Here is a 19,091-nt window from a genome sequence, read left to right on the forward strand (position 1 = left end):
GGGAGGAAGTGGATGCTCGACAGGCAGTGACAGATACTGAACGGGCTTACGTCCACAACCCCTCTACTCTCACTCGTAATGAGTGGACTGCTGCTACAGAGGCTTTGGAAGGTTTGGTCAAACGGAAATCTGGGTATAAATCCTTTTTGATGAATCAGTCCTATTGGGCGGAGGGTGAGTTGACTGGCAGGTTTCTGGCTCAGATAGCGAGATCACAACAAACTGTTTCCTATATAGGTTCCATTAGGGACTGTGATAATGCTATCATCTCGGATGGGAGGCAGATTCGGGAGGTATTCTCTAAATTTTACACCACACTGTACTCATCTGGAGCCGACTACTCAGATTTGGACTTAGGTACTTACTTGTCCAGGATCCCCCTGCCAGCCCTGTCTGTCTCTGATTGTTCGGATCTGGAGGCTCCGATCACTCAGGAAGAGATGGAGAGGGCGGTTGCCAGCTTCCCAAACGGCAAGACTCCTGGTCCCGATGGTCTCCCCATTGAGGTGTATAAAAAATATGGAAGTTCTGTAATTCCTACTCTACACCAGACGTTTGGAAGTAGGGCACTTGCCATCCTCCATGTATGATGCCACTATTGTGGTTCTGCCCAAAAAAAACAAGGACCCGCTCCTGCCAAACTCCTACCGGCCTATTTCCCTCCTTAATACAGACGTCAAAATATTGGCTAAAATTACGTCCATTATTCACCCTGACCAATCCAGCTTTCTCCTGAATAAATCGACTGCAGTTAATATTCGTAGAGTGTACATGAATATGCAAATTCCCATTGACAATACAGGTAATAATGCGCTATTGGCCTTGGACATTGCGAAGGCCTTTGATAATGTCGAATGGCGCTATCTATGGGCTGTACTAACCTCATTTGGGTTTGGACCCCAGTTTTGTAAGTGGGTTAAACTTCTTTATTTTTCTCCTATGGCATGTGTGAGGGTCAACGGCTCCCTATCCCACAAATTTCCACTCCACAGAGGTACCAGACATGGCTGCCCCCTCTCCCCTTTGCTCTGGCCATTGAACCGCTAGCGGCTTTAATTAGGTCTTCACCAGACGTGGTGGGTTTTAGAAGGGGCGGGCTTGAAGAGAAGATCGCTCTGTACGCAGACGACACTCTTCTATTTCTTTACTTCTTGTCCCCATTGTTGGCAATTTCTCACTTCCTCTCCCGATTGTAGACAATTCTTCAAATCTAGTCCTCTTTGTAGACAACTCTTTGCATCTTGTCCTCATTGTGGACAATTCCTCACTTTTAGACCCTATTATTGACCCATCTTTACTTTCGGTCACCATTATGAACACATAATGGTTACAAGTCAGGACAAGACCTGCAGCAAAATCTGTCAGGGAGAACAAAAAATGGGGATAGAAGCGCTACTACCATAAGTAATTGGATTTATGCAAAATTGAAAAACTTACCAAAAAGTAATAGCTGATGCAATATCATCGATGAGGGGTGGATGGATGGGGAACCTCCACTGGTGGGGATTATGAGCAATCAATTGTGCTTGTGGGAAGGTCAGGGGGAATTGAGGGTTTAGGGGGTGCTGGATGGTGGTGGGAGCCAGGGTCCGATTAGTGCATGGGAGGGGGGTGACAGGCACGGGTGGACATGGGCTATTGGATGATGTTGGGACTGAGGGGGGTATGGTGCAGCTGGTGTGCACTGTGTTGCTGCTTAAGATTGATGGGTCTGGTGACTGGAAGTGTCAGGTCAGTGTGGGTATATGCACTGTGCGGATCGGGTGTGTGTGGGGGGGAAGAGACTGGGATGGAGCCCGAAGTGTCCAGCAAAGGATCGCTGATGGGAGTGTTGAGACTCCAACGCTCGAGGGCACGAGCAAGCCAGCCCGAGACAACGAGCGGTGTGTCAGGGGGAGAGAGGACGGCTGAAGGCGGGCGGGCACAGAGAGCGGAGAAGGCTGTGATAGGCAGTTGCCAGGAGATAGACGCTGCAGGCGGCAGAGCCGGGAGAGTCAGTGGGAGTGATGTGACTTCAGCGCTCGAGGGTGCGAGCAGGGACGCCCGGGGAGTCAGGGGGAGAGAGGACGGCTGAAGGCGGGCGGGCACAGAGAGCGGAGAAGGCTGGGATCGGCAGTTGCCAGGAGATAGACGCTGCAGGCGGCAGAGCCGGGAGAGTCAGTGGGAGTGATGTGACTTCAGCGCTCGAGGGTGCGAGCAGGGACGCCCGGGGCGACGAACGCTGACTCTCGGGGAGAAGGCAAGTGTGGGCAGGTGAACGTTGTTGCGGCTACGCGTTTCGATGAGCCAGGTCTTCTTTTTCAAGCCGGAAGGTGAGGGGCTAAATCTGTCAGGTAGGACTATGCTGTGTGACAGACCTGTGTAATTCTCAGGCTGGGATAGAGGGAAACGCAAATCATTTGGTACAAAAAAAGAAGAAGCTCCTTATGCATTTAGATTTTTTTGCCTGGAGCTCAGCATTAAAGGAGAACTATGAGGTGAGTGCTTTTCACTCATACCGCGAGTTGTAGCTTAGGGTGACGGGAGGACGCTAGTTTATGTCCTCCCGTTACCCTTACGAGAACTATGGGGAAAAGCACTAGCCCCATAGTTCTCCTTTAAGTACACATTTCCTTCCACAATACACTCAAGTGACAGGAGACTCGGAAATAGGAGGACAGCAAACATCAGGTTTTTTTATTTTTATTTGAGGTTACATTAGACGCTGCTCGGTGCTACATTTACATTTATATTACAATTAATGTGTTATAGTAAATGTTAGGAGTAAACTTTCAAAAATAAAAACACTAGAGGGGAGGTAGACAGTGTCAAGCATGCAGAGAGGACCGGGTGGAAACTAAACATTGAAGTCAATCAGCACTTGTGTTCAAGCACCCTTCCCTGAAGAGTTATCACAGCCATATTGGATTTTTAGGAGCCGCTTTGTTCAGAAAACCAGACGATTAGCTGGAAGTCAGGATAGCGCCGACTTCCGAAAGGAACTTTTCCCAGGCAGCTTGATTGAAATCACCTCCAAAGTGGGAAGACAAAACCTCCACGATAGCGATAGATATCAGCTGTGGATATAAAAACAAACAATGAAACATTGGGGCTGAGGAGCACATCAACCTGGTGAGAACTTCTGAGCACCGTCTACATGGATGTTGACCAGTATTATGGATAAGTTGACTTATTTCAGCTGAATTTTGGAGGTGTATTTAGGGTAGTTTCAGGTTTTTTTGGATTTGTTTTTTCTTTGTGTACTTTATAGTTTTTGTGCACAATTTCTATTGAACTTTTTTGGTCACTTTTAAAAATTTTGTAATAAAAAGTAAAATACTGAGGCTTATGAGGGGATATTTCTTGCCTTAAGAACAGGTCCATAATTTTCAAAATGTGTGTGTGTGTATATATATATACACATACACACACACACTTCTATTCTTCCCTACTCCTCATGCTCTATATTCAAGCCCCAATAGGGGGCACATGTGCCAAAGGGAGGCCGTGGGTGGAGTTTCTTTGTGGCTGCCAGATCATTCCTTTTGTTCAAGCTCTATGGTGTTAGCAATGTGCAGTTCACACTTGTGGAATCGAAAGGAGAAAATGGAACATGGAGGTTGCCACCACCCAATGCCAGTGTAAGAGGCACAGGACCTGTAATCCATTTTTTTAATGGATGGAACGGGCTTCATAAGGCTTGTGAGGTTTACAAAGGCTTCTTTCATCTATCATGGACCCATTCACTCACGGATTCCTGATAGCACTCACAGGAAGGGATGAGCTTGGGCTTGAGTACACCCAAGTTCTCAAAACTGACCAAATCAGTGGTGGCAACTGCAGCAAGGGCATTCTGCCTCTCTTTGGGACATGCAGCTATGGTGCAGAGAATTGGGCCCGTTTTGAACAGGCTTGGGTGAACTGGATTTGCACCAAGCCCAAGGTCATCACTACCTTTGAGGGATATCAAGAATCCGCAAGCGAACAGGTCCAGGACAGTTGAAAGAAGCCTCTGTAAACATTGTAAGCATTCTTTTTTTTTTTAGTTTCAAAAGATTTTTATTGTTTTTTTCACACATATAAATTCAGTTACAAACTGCACGAACACTCCAACATAGAGTGTCCACACATAAAAGTTGTACAAACAGTGTTTTTTGCGCTTATAAAATTAAGTGAACATATTTCAGTCATATAGTATTGCAACGTGCGCTCAAGCTGCGTCCAGGGCATGAGTGGACTTGGTCTTCCTGGGTCCAGGCAGCAAGAATGAGTACAATGTCAAAAAATAAAAATAATAATAGGAAAACAGAACAAATGAGTGTAAGAAAAGGGGGGGAGTTGGAGGGGAGGGGAAGGGGAGTGAGTGTAGTCGTGGCGAGAATTTCAACAAGCACCCTGGTTGTTATGTTTAGTGAGGTAGCAATATTAATAGCTGGGGAACTGTTATAGGGTAAGCAAACGGTTATCAAAGGAAGGTGGGAGGTAATGTCGTATCCAAGGATCCCAAATTCTCTCAAATTTTTGGGTGGTGTCCATTAAACGCGCTGATAGTTTCTCATTGGAGAAAATCCAGTGTATCCTATTTTTAAATGATTGAAATGAGATTGTGTGAGTAAACCATGAGGTGGCAATAGTATGTTTAGTGGCTGTGAGGACATGCAAGACCAATTTAAATTTAAGGTGAGAGGTGTTCATGGGTTTGATATTGAGTAGCGCCGTTTGGGGAGTTGGTGGAATATGCACTCCTGCAAGGGTAGAGAGCATTTTGAATACTTTGGACCAGAATGTTTGGGTAACATGACATGCCCACCACATATGAACATATGTGCCGCTGTCAGGGCAGCCACGAAAGCATGAGCCTGTGCAGCCTGGCGCAAAATGCAGGGCTTGATAAGGGGTGATGTACCAACGGAGAAGAACTTTGTAATTTGTTTCCAAAACTCTGGCGCACGTTGAGCTAGAGTTGGTGGAGGTCCATATTTGAGACCAGGTGTCTTCTGAGAGGTCAAGATTCAGGTCTTTCTGCCAGCGGTCCATATATAGGTGGTGTGGTGATGGGGTTGATTGTAGGGATGATAGATATAATTGTGAGATGATTCCTGGGGAGTGTGGGTCGTGTTTGCATAGTCTTTCAAAGGGTGATAATGCCAAAAGGTTACCTGTCAGGTTAGCATTAGCGTGTATGAAGCTTTTAATTTGTAGGTATCTAAAAATTTCAGAGGATGGGAGCTCATATTTAGTTTGGAGGTCTGGGAAAGGCAAGATCATGGAGTGGGAGAACATGGAGGAGAGGCGGGTAATTCCCTTTTCTTTCCATTTATGAAAGACGGCTGTGCAATCATATGCTGGTGGAAAGGCCAGATGGTGAAGGAAGGAGAGCATGGGCAGATGGGGGGACAGGAAGCCGCTGGAGTATTTACAGTTATCCCAGACGCGAAGGGAGTGGTGGGTTATGGCGTTAGTGAGGGTGGATCTGTCTTTAGGTGTCATTTATAACAGGTTGTCTATGGTGCATGGATCGCAATCCAAAGCCTCGATCGACACCCATAATGGAATTTCATCTGTGGCATGGTACTTAGTCACTGTTGCTAATTGAGCTGCAATATAATATTTCTGGAGATCTGGCACTCCCAGCCCACCGGTGGATCTGGTCTGATGCATAGTTTTTTGTGGAATCCTTGGTTTTTTGTGCGACCATATAAAGGCAGAAATCCGCTTCTGAAACGCCCTGAATTGATGTGAAGGTATTGGTGCTGGGAGGACCCGGAATGGGTATGATAGCTTAGGTAGCAGGGTCATTTTGACCGCCGCAATTCTGCCCAGCCACGAGATGGGGTAGGCATGCCAGATTCCCAGCAGGTTTCTAAGTTTAGTGAAAAGAGGAGGGTAATTTGCCGAATATAAGGATGAGTAGGGGGGAGTTAATTGTATGCCCAGGTATTTCAGTGAGGACGGTTCCCATTTAAGGGTATCCCGTTTTGAGTTGATTAAGTAAGAGTGGTGGTAGTGTAACATTTAGTGCTTTTGACTTCGCTGGGTTTAAATGCAGACCCGATATGTGACTAAACCGATCGACCGTGTGTAGTAAATTGGGAAGAGAGATGTGGGGGTTAGAGAGGAAAAGTAAGATATCATCTGCAAACAAGCATAATTTGTGATGGTGCCCTGCCAAGGGGATACCTGTGATGTCTGGGTGTTCTCTGATCAGTTGTGCCAGAGGTTCTTTGGCCATGGCAAATAGAATAGGGGAAAGGGGGCATCCCTGTCTGGTGCCTTTCTGGATGGGAAAATGGTTTGATCTATGCCACGCATATCGCACTGAGGCTGTAGGGTTGGAATATAGTGCAGCGATCCAGGTGCAAAATCCTGGTCCTAAGCCCCATTTGTTGAGTATATAAGATAAGTATTACCAAGACAACGAGTCAAAGGCCTTTTGCATGTCCAATGAGAGAAGCATGAGTGGAATATGTCTCTGGTTAGCTTTTTCGATGAGGAGACAGGCTCTACGCACATTGTCTCCTGGTTGGCGCCTGGGAATGAAACCGACCTGGTCTTTATGAATAAGGTCTGGGACAAATAAGTTGAGTCTGGTTGCTAATATTTTGGCTAATAGTTTGATGTCAACATTCAGAAGCGAAATCGGTCTAAAGTTGGCCCAGCGAGTGTTGTCTGCGTCTGGTTTGGGGATCATGCATATGGTGGCCGAGAGGGACTCTGCCCTGAGTTGTGATCCGGTGCAGGGGGTTTTGAATGCGGCTGTCAACATAGGAGCTATAGGTTCAGCGAACTTCTTATAGTAGGTAGCCGTGAAGCCGTCAGGGCCAGGCCGTTTGTTAAGTTTAAGCGTTTTAATCGCCGCTACTACTTCCAACTCTGTAATGGGGGCATCTAGAGATGTGCGGGCTGAAACAGGCATTGTTGGCATTTGTATTGTAGAGAGCAGATTAGAAGCTGTGTCAGGGTCGAATGGAGTAGTAGAGTTATAAAGTGTTGCTAGATGAGTGGCAAATTCTTGTACTATCTTATTAGGATTGCTGGATTGTAAGCATTCTTAAAGCCAATTGCATCCTTCAAACCTCTTAATTGTACCGTTGACTTGGCATTTTAGTGACAGTGGAATTTTGCAGAAATTTCCCAATGTTCATGGAAATTTGGTGAACCAAAAATCATAATTTTGCTCATCCCCCAACTAGCACTATACTGTATACAGCAAGATCTGATGAATAAGAATAATTACATACCTTCATGTGGTCCTGACTCAGCTTCAGCTTGTTGGTGTGGAGGTCCTGGTGCTTCTTTAGGCTGTCCAGGCCCTTTGTGGCTTCTCCAATAGCACCAAAGATATTTCCTCCGTGTCTCAGGAGATCCGCAGAGCCGGGGCTCATGTCGTAACGGCTGAAGAAGGATTTTGTGTCTGGGTGGCTCTGGAACAGTCTAGAGAAGAAGTCATAGATTGGCATCAGCAAAATAAAAGACTTTCAAGATACTGCCAAAATATTATGCAGCCTCATCAGAACTACAGATGATCTATACTATATTATTATACCATCGCTCCTTGGATCTCGGTTTTCAACAACTACACAATTTAAAGCCCAACTCCCAGTCTAATTAGCTTATAAAGTTGGTCCCCTACCCCCTTCTGCTTAAAACAATAATATTGCCAAGCAATACTCATCATCTCTACAGCCCAGTATTTCCCCACCTGTCCTCCTATGTAGTCCAATGAAGGTCCTCTTTGAATGGTGTCATATTTAGTAGGATAGCAACAGCAGCTCCATATTTCTCTTTTAAAATATGTAAACCTTAATAATAATCTTCTTAGTTACCTTGTCATGGTCTGCTAAATATACCATTGAAAGTGATTATATAAATATATATATATAGGCAATTATCTGGTTAATTCCAGGTGTTCTGGCATTGATTGTACCTGCCTGAGTGGAGTGTGATTCTACTGCACAACCAATGAGGGGCACTGTAAGTGTGTGTGCCGTTCACCACCCAATCTCTGGGGCTCTTATGACCAGTGTTGCATGCTGGGGCAGGGCATATATACTCAAGGGAATTGCCGTGTGCACAGTTTCCAGGTTTCTCTTTGGAGTAATCATCCCCCATTTTATAGAAATGAAGTGAGGGCTTGGTGTGCTGTACTCCTTTCCTAGTTTGATGAAGCTGATCCTCCATAGATACCGTACAATGAGTGAGTGTTGTCACCCTAGGACAGGTAGTGTGTTACTGGCAGGATGAGAATAAATGGGAATAAGAGGGGGAAAAGCCTGAAAGAAAACTAATGCAGCTACCACCTCTAAGGACTGATGAGCTGCAGTTTGACATTTTTGTCCTTAGGCTAACGCTGGCCATACACTAATATTTTCCGTGGGCTGAACAAGATTCCTCCATCAAGGCTTGTGAGCATTGATCGAGGAATCTCGTGCTGTCTTTAATGTATTCTGGCAACAGCCACCGTCAGAATACCTGACCAGAATGGGCAGCTCATTGGCTACCGGCTCTATTTGTTTGAAGATTTTTCCGACTGGCTCCTTCAATTAGCTGACCAAAGAATGCCCACTGTGCGCATTTCGGCCGGTTCAACAAGAACTGGCCGAAATTCATATAGTGTATGGCCACCTTTATATACACTTTAAGGGCTCCTATGCACCATGTCTGTTGAACCCGCATTGATCAACGCAGGCTTATTGAAAGGACACAGAGAACTACTGTTTCCTATGTGCCCTATCATACTATAAGATTGCGTTGCGGTGTTGCCTAAAAATACTGTCTGCAAATGTTTGTTAACTTAAAGTGACATTAAAGGCAAAAAAATGTTTTCCTCCCCCCAATGTAAATGTTAGCACTTACCTTAAAGTATGTCTCTTTTTCCGTTCTTCCTCTTCTTTCCCCATGTTTACAGCCACTGATGTGAATGATTCCTTATAGAAAAATGTTATAAAAAACAATTTCCTTGTTCCTTTTTTTACCAGATCTCAATCTCATTATGTTTTTTTTTACTATGGCTGACTTAATGAAATTGATCCAATAATTATCTTTCATCACCAACAGCACATTATCTGGAAAGATGCCATTATAAGAGTTCATGTCGCCCGTGTCGAGAATGTTACAGGGCTTTCTTGCATTAATCATGCGATTTAGAAATGTTCTCAGCCATCCTCCGTGTATCTCCTGCAATGTATCTGATTTACAGACTAGAGCGCTCTGGTAAATGCATTTTTAGAGAAAGCAGCATCTGGTTTACAAAAGAAAAATACTTACCACCTGTTTCAAGGTACTGTATACCAGTTAAATATTAACAGTCCTAATAGGATACCTAGTAGAGCAATGGAGCACGTTACTGACCCTGAAATACTGAACCAACATTAATTGGGATGTTTGGTTAAAGCTAAACTCAAGTCAAACGGCTAAACGCACAAGGGAAATACTGCTCAGCTCACTCTGCTCTCTCCTAGGGTTGCCACCTGTCCGGGATTCACCCGGACAGTCAGGGGTCTTGAATGCTGTGTCCAGGTTTCATGGCAGCTGAAACCCAGACAAAAGATGTCAGGCAGACAGGGGCAACCAAAATTAAGATAGAGGCTTATTGGCCCCCACTGAAAATAGTCTGGACTGTGATATTTACATATGAATGGGTGGCGCTATTAACATATGAATAAGCCGTTACTCAATCTCCCAAAAAAATTCCGTGCTTTGCTAGAGTGTTCGGGTTTCGCTGGAAGAAAAGGTGGCAACCCTACTCTCTCCCCCTGTCAGCAGAGATTCTTGGAGCTCAACTTTATAGATAATATGGGAATTATAGTCATGAGATAGATAGATAGATAGATAGATAGATAGATAGATAGATAGATAGATAGATATGAGATAGATAGATAGATAGATAGATAGATAGATAGATAGATAGATAGATATGAGATAGATAGATAGATAGATAGATAGATAGATAGATCCGGGTTTTGAATGCTCTGTCTGGGTTTCATGGCAGCAGAAACCCGGACACAGGATGTCAGGCAGACAGGGGCAACCAAAATTAAGATAGGGGCTACTGGCCCCCCCACTGAAAATCCTTTAAGCTGGCCATCGTACGATTTTCGGCTGGTTTTCAAACATGCAAGACGTGCGACCGTACAGTAGAAACGGTCGCACGCCTTCAACACACCTGCCGATTATCGTACGGTCGCGGGATTTCCCGCGATTATCGTACGATAATCGACAGGTGTATGGCCACCTTTAGTCGCCATAAAGATAATCGAGCACAAAAAATATCTGATCAGGAATTGGGTTATCTGCAAAGATGCTGCGCTCCTCCCACCAATTCATATATAGGTTGGCGCAAATTTCGCACCCATAGAGGTGTCGCATCTTTGCGGATAATATTGACCAAACAAAAATAAAAAATGATGGGTCACTAAGAAATAAACTGTTTCCCTGATGAAGTATTTTAAATCCTCTTCATATTTAGAGTATTGATTTAACATTATGGATGTTTGAGAAGGTTTTATATTAGATATTTTCTACATGGGTAAACATTATTAATAAGAGGCTAGTTTGTGATTATATTTATACATTGATTGTTTTCAACATCCACCTGCACTTTTTTCACATTTGTGGATTCAGAGATAGATATAGATATATCTCACTCACACATTATTGTAGTTTTACTAATATCTATCTATCTATCTATCTATCTATCTATCTATCTATCTATCTATCTATCTATAGGTAGAGATAGATATCTATCTATGTATATATCTTTATGGTGACTAAGTTCTATGTGTTGGATAGAACTGATATCTCAATCTATTCAGGTGAAATGAGCTACTCCTCTGTTACATACACAATTAAGTGAATGCATGCATATACCGTGTTTCCCCGAAAATAAGACACTGTCTTATATTTCTTTTGGCTCAAAAAAACACACTAGGTCTTATTTTTTTTTAATGTACAATCCATCCACACTTATTCATATACAAAAATATGGTGATCAGGGGTGCCGTACCTTTCCAAGAGCAATTTGCTAGCCAATCGCTGGCCAGAATGAGCGAAGCGCGCTTTCACTATCGATTCCTCACAGGCGGAGTGCATTTGGTATCACTCTGCCAGTGACAGGAGTCGGCGCTATAGAGGAGGCATCGGCTTGTGCGGCTCTGCTCCCTCCACTGCCGCCTCGCTTCCTCTAGCGCTGGCTTCGTTGGCCGATTCTCTACCGCGGCTCTTCAAGTTCCCCCTTATGCCACCACCGGCCCTGGGAATGGTCATAACTAGGTCTTATTTTCGGGGTAGGTCTTATATTTTAGCAATTCCCAAAAATAGTACTAGGTCTTATTTTCGGGGTAGGTCTTATTTTTGGGGAAACAGGGTATCTTTGTTTCTACACTTGTACAGTTATATGCATCTTCAAGAGAGTTTGATATTTATTTTATTTATATTTCGTTTGTGCACAGTTTCACATGACTTCATTTGGTGTTGTTGGTTTGGAGATTATAATATGTATAATGCATAAGTAGTTTGTGCTCTACTGACTAGGGCTGCCACCTTTTCTTCAACTCAAACGACGAGCAGAATTTTTTGGGGGAGAATGAGTGGTGGCTTATTCATATGTAATAGCTCAGCCCATTCATATGTAAATATCACAGTTAAGACTATTTTCAGTGGGGGGGCCAGTAGCCCCTATCTTAATTTTGGTTGCCCCTGTCTGCCTGACATCCTGTGTCCGGGTTTCTGCTGCCATGAAACCCAGACAGAGCATTCAAAACCCGGACTGTCCGGGTGAATCCCGGACAGGTGGCAACCCTACTACTGACCCATATACACCGGCTAGTTTAGAGTTAACCAGATCAATGAGCATTGCTTCCTGCATCTGTGTAGTATGGAGAAGTTTTTATACTGGCCTTTATTTGTTACTTCTATGAATAAGTCTACGGGTAAAACATGTGAGAGGTTTTAGCTGGATGGGGGTTTGCGGTGCTAGGATTTGCTGTTACATACACTGTTACTATGGATTTGCTGTGAGTTTTAATAAAGTCTGAAGTATTGGAATTCTCTGGTTATCGTGCCAAAATCAAGTGAGCTGATACATTCCTGTGCTCTCTGCCTGTGCTGAAGGTTAGAATTGTTTATAGTTCTCCCTGTAAACTGCAAAAAACACATCCTCCTATGTCAGGAACGGGGGGTGTTACTGGCAGGATCAATGAGGGTAAAAAAAAAGGGAAAAACAACAATAAAATAATATAGCATCTAAGGACTGGTAATCATCAATATGTAACATTTTTGTTCTTGGGTTTAGAATTGCAATCCGTGCACACTGGAAATTAACCATAATTTCTCTGTAGATGTACCCATTAGATGTTCATGTGCACTAGACCCATAGTGTCAATGTCCAGTGTATGAGAAGCCCACTCTGTGCCCAGTATACCATATGCCCACCCGAATAATGCCTAGTACACCATATGGCCACCCAAAAAGTGCCCAGTACACCATATGCCCACCCAATCAGTACCCGGTTTTACCTTTCCATGGACTCCGCACCCAGTTTGCTGGACTGAGGAGCGATCTTCTCCCAAAGGGAAGCAACGGCAGACTTCTCACTATCGGAAAGGCCCATCTTGTCACTTTGAGGTCTGTGTGTTCTGCACCTGCACTCAGTAGCTGATGTCTGCCCTTGGAAGTCCAGCCCTGCCTTTATACACACCTAGAGGGCTTACTAAAGGCCCATATGATGTGAGACCCACGTGACCTAGCTCAAACGAAATCCTAATAATCTGGTCTGGACTGCAGCTGGGGGCTGTTGACTTTGGTTAGCTATCAATAGCCCTGTGATAAATCCAGGCTGTGTGTTGCCGGCTGCCATTATTTTAATTGGTCACGAGTTGTAAGAAGGTGAAATCTGAAACCAAGGCTATGGAATGTCAAGTATGTTATGCTCATTTGCAAGGATTGTTATTTGCATCCCAAATGACTCCTAATCTGTCTTATCACTCAAGTGACCCCCTGGAACAAGAATGATGAAGGAGTACGCTGCTCCGGCCACGTACGCCTGGCGTTGTCCTACATGGGACTTCTGAAGGGCACATGGACAAGAACAATACAGGGCTAGGAAGGAGAATGGATCCTGTACTTGACAGCAGAGGTTAAGCAGGTCACCTATTCTTCACTCTCCACCCTATTGTAAAGTTTGTAATATACAGTATATATGCTAGTAGGACAGTCTCGTGTTGTGTTAGCCATCGATTAATGCAGAAAGTTTGAAATGTAAAGATTTATTGGCTACTAACCCCACCCATACAATCACAATGTTCTAATACAAGAATATATACAGGTCACTTCACTAAAGGGTGCAGAGTTTGGAGAAGGCAGGAGAAGTGAACAATCTAGGATTCTAAACATGGCCAAGATGTTCAGGTGTTGCTTGACCAAAAATTAGAATACATTCTAAGTGACTTTGATCATTGAAGCCAGGCGTAGTGATGAATTAATCTGCCTGGCTTTGATTCACACATAATTTGTGTTGGTTATGTTTTCAGATGAAGCACTGAGATCTTGAGGAATGCTGAATAAAGTTTTACATGCTTAGACAAACGTTGCATACATGTACACAGGATTACAGCAGCAACAAGGAAACATATAATTCATAGAAGCATGCATATAGAAAAACCAATAATGACTAGACTCGCACCACAGCGCCATCTAGTGCTCAAGAGACATAGTTACAGTCAGCAACACAATCAGTATGCTGTTGCATCTCCAACACCCCTTCTCAACAGCATATGCGTTGCTATATGACTTTTAGCTTCTCTCGAAGGTAACTGTAACGGTCCTTTGACAGTGGTGGCTTGGTGAGTGCGTCCGCAGTCATTTCGTCTGATGAGCAATATTGCATGCCCAAAATAGCTGTCTCTTTATTGTCCCTAAGCAGAGGATACTTCACGTCGATGTGCTTGGTTGTAGAGTTGACCCTTTCTGATTGTGTCAGCTTTATAAATCCTTGCTTGTCTTCAAAGATTGGGATGTGGTTTGACATGTCTACGTCCATGTCCATTAAAAGCTAGCAAATTCATATTGCTTCTTGACAAACGTGTGCTGCTGCTGTGTTTCAGCTTCAATTGAGGAAAGTGCAACAGTTAGCTTTTGGCTAGATCAACTTATGGTTCCTTCCCCTTACTGGAAGATGTAACCACTTCTGGGTTTGCGGTCTGTGCAGTCTCCGGCCCAGTCAGCATCTGCAAATCCAACTAGTTTTGGATTTGACGCTGCTGGTAGTTGCAGGAGGAATGCTGAATCAAGTTTTACTTGCTTATAAGAACGTTGCATACATGTATACAGGATTACAACATCAAACAGGAAACCTATAATTCATAGATAGAAGCATGCATATAGAAAAACTAGTATTGACTAGACTCACACTACAGCGCCATCTAGTGCTCAAAAGACATAGTTACAGTCAGCAACAGGAAGCTGGCCTATAAGGAAGCCCGGGAGGTGAGTCATTACTCGCCCCCAGCTTCCTGATTGGCCAGAAAGCCAGGTGGTGAGTAATTACACGCCTTCCCGACTTGCTTAATGGGACTTCTGGTATTGGTGTTCAATGCTGTGTTTAAGCTTCAATTGAGGAAAGTGCAACAGTTAGCTTTTGGCTAGATCAACTTATGGTTCCTTCCCCTTACTGGAAGATGTAACCACTTCTGGGTTTGCGGTCTGTGCAGTCTCCGGCCCAGTCAGCATCCGCAAATCCAACTAGTTTTGGATTTGACGCTGCTGGTAGTTGCAGGAGGAATGCTGAATCAAGTTTTACTTGCTTATAAGAACGTTGCATACATGTATACAGGATTACAACATCAAACAGGAAACCTATAATTCATAGATAGAAGCATGCATATAGAAAAACTAGTATTGACTAGACTCACACTACAGCGCCATCTAGTGCTCAAAAGACATAGTTACAGTCAGCAACAGGAAGCTGGCCTATAAGGAAGCCCGGGAGGTGAGTCATTACTCGCCCCCAGCTTCCTGATTGGCCAGAAAGCCAGGTGGTGAGTAATTACACGCCTTCCCGACTTGCTTAATGGGACTTCTGGTATTGGTGTTCGGTATTGGCGAGTACCAAAACAAAATATATCGGAATTTGTACTAGATACCGATAATTCAGTATCGGTGCATCCCTAGAAAAAATACAAAATTCCTTTAATTAACATGCTTGGGTGAGGCCCTAAACCTGCCTGTAAAGTGGCGTACTATAGGAAAAAAAATTGTCACTAAATTACATTTCCCGAACAGTTTCTTTTTTTAAAAATGGCATGGCTTCCAAAATACATACCAAACCCCAGGGGCATTACCACAGATCATGGGGCTTTAAAAAAATAAAAATAACACAAGACAGAACTAATAGAACAGAATTTGCAATATCTGAAAGGGGGGAGTACAGAGGTAGGAAAAGTTGCATGCATCTGTAATTAAATTGAAGTATCAATTGCATTGTAACATAGAAACAATTATAGCATGGGGGACTGAATGGTAAGTAGTCCCAAGGAGCTAAGGCAACATAGTGTAAATATGTATTCTGATTAAACCTGACCTCTAAGGGAGCATGAAAGTAACCAAGAAGGAGTATAGGAATAGGGCAGTAAAGACTGTGGGAAGAAGAAGAAGAAGAAAAAGAAGAAGCCAGAAAATGGAGGGTGGGATTAATAATATGACTGCAAAAGTGGAACTACACTAAGGACAGATAACACTATTGTGAGAAGGAGAGGTAGTGAGGGCATATTTCAGGATGGAAAGAGTAGGAGGCAGGCTGGACAACAAAGAGCTGATTGGACGTGTTATCTTCACATGCATACAGAATTTCTATTAGAGGTGCACCGAAATGGAATTTTTAAAACCGAAACGAAACCGAAATAGAAAAAAATGTCAGACCGAAACCGATACCGAAAATGTTTTTTATTTTTATTTTTTCAATTTTTTTTTATAAACTTACATTTTTTTATATTTATTTTTATTTATTAATTCATTTTTTATTAAATATTTTTATTTTTTACTTTACTTTTAGGGGCTTCGGGGGAAATATTAGGGGTCTAAACAGACCCCTGATATTTCCCTTTTAAAATAGAAAAAGAGATTGAGAACACAGAGTCCTCAATCTCTTTTTCTGTGTCCCCTGTTATCAATGAACAAGAATCCTTTATGAGTGTTCCTGTTCATTGATAACATGAGTACATGGCATGTTTACTATAACTACAATTATGAATGAATGGGGGTGATGTAAATCACTCCCATTCATTCATAATTGAGGATATAGTTAACATGCCATATCCTCAATTATGTACACACACTCAGCAATCACTGATCACTGAGTGTGTGTACCTTGCTTTTCTCTCTGACACGCTGTCACAGGAGGCTGAGCGAGCCGTGTAGAGAGGAAAGCCCAGCCTCCTGTGACAGCGATGTCTCCGCCCACACACCGCTCTGCCGGACTGTGATAGGCGGCTGAGCGGTGTGGGAGGAGAGATGTCGCAGCTCACAGCGCTCTCGTCCTGACTCCTGCAGCGCTCGGCGGCTGTCACTTTCTTTTCTCCCCGCTGGAACAGCGCCCAGCGGGGAGAAAAGAAACCAGAATGACCTGATGTATCGGCCGAAACATGGCTCTTTCGGCATTATACCAAAAGTGCAATTTTCGGCCGATATGTTTCGGCGGCCGATATATCGGTGCATCCCTAATTTCTATGTTTAGAAAATCTTGCCTCAACCTAATAGGGCCCCTTCCACCCCAGGCCTCATAGTAGCTGCATGGACTGCTATGGCTATTGTTACACCAATGGCCTTAACAAGGATCTTTATGAAAGCTGCATATTTAAAACGATGGAAAACGGCTTTAAAATTATATTAGCATGTGCTGAAAGAAACAAAACTGATTGATCCACAAAAGTAGCAATTTTGTAGAAGTTTCACTATGTAGCTTGTTTAGACAAAATCTGCTTGAAAAAAAGAACAAACCTTAAAAAAAAAACCTTTCTAGGTTTCTTTGCAAGCATTATGAAATGCCCTAAGTCACCCCTAATAACCAATCAGTGAATAAGGTGCCCTGGCCAATTAAAGTGTTTAATAGTAGCTGACAAGGAAACATTGAGGGCCACCATATGCATTTGGAAAAAATGGCCAGCACAGCCTGAATGCAAGACAAGGCAATTTGCTTTGTCAAGGGTGGGCACAGTTCACATCACTGGCATGCACTACTTGCACCGCCGTAACATGCAGTACAAAAGCCTCGCCCCAACGGTGTGCCCATAGAACTTAATGAAATGGCACTTGTGACATTTCAATAAAGTCGGGAAAAAAAACAGTGCAATGAAGCTTGATCAAGTGCATCAGCACTGTCTGGGCTCATGCACACCAGGAGCCGTGCGGTTGAGAGTGGCTGCTGGTGTGAACAAGCCCTAAAACATTGAGATAATAGTGGTGTGGTTTGTTAGTGACAGCGCTGCCCTGATAGTACGTACACGGAAAAGTGGCAGTCTTGACAATACATGGGCAACAAATGGGCAATTGTGACAATAGGCTGCAGGGGCAAGGGGGGCTCTGCAGCAGGCTCAGGCACCTTGTGAGGCTGGGCGGGGGGCACTAAGTGACTCTGTGAGGGGCTGAAGGGCAATGTGCTGGTTTTAGGGCTCTAGAGGGATCTGGGGGGCACTATAGCCGGTTGGGCTCTGGATGCCCTGTGGCTTCTGCTGATTCACAGCCCCAACAGACTCAGGACAAGTGCCTGTTCAGTGCCACATCACATTCCGCGGCAGTCGCACCCCTGCCTGCACCCCTGCCCACAACCTATGTTCCTTAGCTGCAACTCTAGCTCTGACTACAACAACAAATTGGCAAACCTGACAATACATGGGCTACAAACAGGCAATCCAGAGGCAACAAGTGGACAATCAGGGCAATTCCTGGGTAACAAATAGGCCATTGTGACAATACATACAATATGTAACATGTTTCTAGCTGAGGGGTCATTTTGTGGTTCGCGGTTGTTAAATGGGTTTTTGCTACCCTCAGAACTAATTTAAAGCACACTGGACCAATATGAACCCTCCAACACCACCTTAACTTTGCCTTCCGCATAGACTTTAGTGCATCTCAAGATCACAAAATGTTATCATGTTTTGAATTCTGCCAAAATTTCCTGAAAATAAAAACTCCAAATATTACTTCTCCCTTATCGCAGCGGTGACTCTAGATCATGAAAGACTCTAGACATTTAGATCATGAAAGACAGCCAATAATACAATCAATTATAATACTGCCTGTGGAAAGCTTGTTGCACCCCGGCTCCTATTATATAATGTTAGAAGTCATTAGTGGAATCCCAGGGATTAAATAAACACCAGTCCAGGAATGCCTACATGACTCTGCAGCTATGGCTGCTCACTGCAGTTATTTTTCTGTTTCCTCTGGACGAAAACTGTTGGAATGATTATTAGAAGGTCTTGCAATATCATTGATAAAAGATGGAATTACAGTTTACTGCCATGTACATCTTCCTCCATTTTTAGGGGTCCATGCTGTTTTATGCTGTGTGTGTGTGAGTGTGTGTTCCTGTATAGGCAATGGAGTTGGGGAGGAAGATTTCTACCCTCTCTGATGGCTCAGTCCATGGAGAATGTTTGCTGAGGGCTGCTGGAGGCTGAATCATAGAAACAGAAAACAGCAGCATTGGAAGATTACCACAAGAGATGGAGCAGTGAAATGCAGTCATCATGAAGCACAACAAAGCGGGAAACAGAACCTGCATATGTAATCTGCAAAAACATTCGCTGTGTTGTATACTGTATATACGATTACAAATTATACTTAGAATCTCACTCTTTCTATGTCTATCGCCATCTCTTTTCCCTCTTTCTCTTTCTTACTTAAACTGGTGTATGGCCAACTTTAGAAATGCAGTCACCGTGAAGTACTACAAAGCAGTAAGCAGAGCCTGCATATGTAATGTCGGGGGCGGCAGGGTTGGTTTTCATCTCTTTTTTTTACTTGATTAGGTTTTTTTGTTTTTTTATTTTTATTTATTTTTTTAACTTTTTTAAAATTTTATCTTTTACATTTTTATTTTTTGTGATTTTTTA

At 43.5% G+C, this 19,091-nt stretch overlaps 1 protein-coding gene across 1 annotated transcript; it reads right to left on the reverse strand.

Annotated features, from left to right (window-relative positions):
* Nucleotides 1-2,899: 2,899 nt before the first annotated feature.
* Nucleotides 2,900-12,617, reverse strand: LOC108796756 (hemoglobin heart muscle subunit alpha-type-like). Its single transcript, XM_018568274.1, has 3 exons — nucleotides 12,495-12,617; nucleotides 7,221-7,413; nucleotides 2,900-3,056 (listed from the first exon to the last, which is right to left on the reverse strand). Exons 1-3 carry the CDS (start codon nucleotides 12,587-12,589, stop codon nucleotides 2,943-2,945), a joined length of 402 nt encoding a protein of 133 aa, XP_018423776.1. The 5' UTR covers nucleotides 12,590-12,617; the 3' UTR covers nucleotides 2,900-2,942.
* Nucleotides 12,618-19,091: the final 6,474 nt, after the last annotated feature.

This window comes from Nanorana parkeri, unplaced genomic scaffold, assembly GCF_000935625.1.
Source record: "Nanorana parkeri isolate BGI_ZX_2015 unplaced genomic scaffold, ASM93562v1 scaffold31, whole genome shotgun sequence".
NCBI classification, from domain to species: domain Eukaryota; kingdom Metazoa; phylum Chordata; class Amphibia; order Anura; family Dicroglossidae; genus Nanorana; species Nanorana parkeri.

Bases quoted from the DNA above. Each gene is read 5' to 3' on its own strand.
- LOC108796756 (XM_018568274.1), bottom strand. From the start codon at position 12,589: ATGGGCCTTTCCGATAGTGAGAAGTCTGCCGTTGCTTCCCTTTGGGAG. The intron at 7,414-12,494 runs GTAAAACCGGGT...CTTCTTCTCTAG, and splicing joins GGTGCGGAGTCCATGGAAAG to ACTGTTCCAGAGCCACCCAG. The intron at 3,057-7,220 runs GTATGTAATTAT...TTATATCCACAG, and splicing joins TGAGTCAGGACCACATGAAG to CTGATATCTATCGCTATCGT.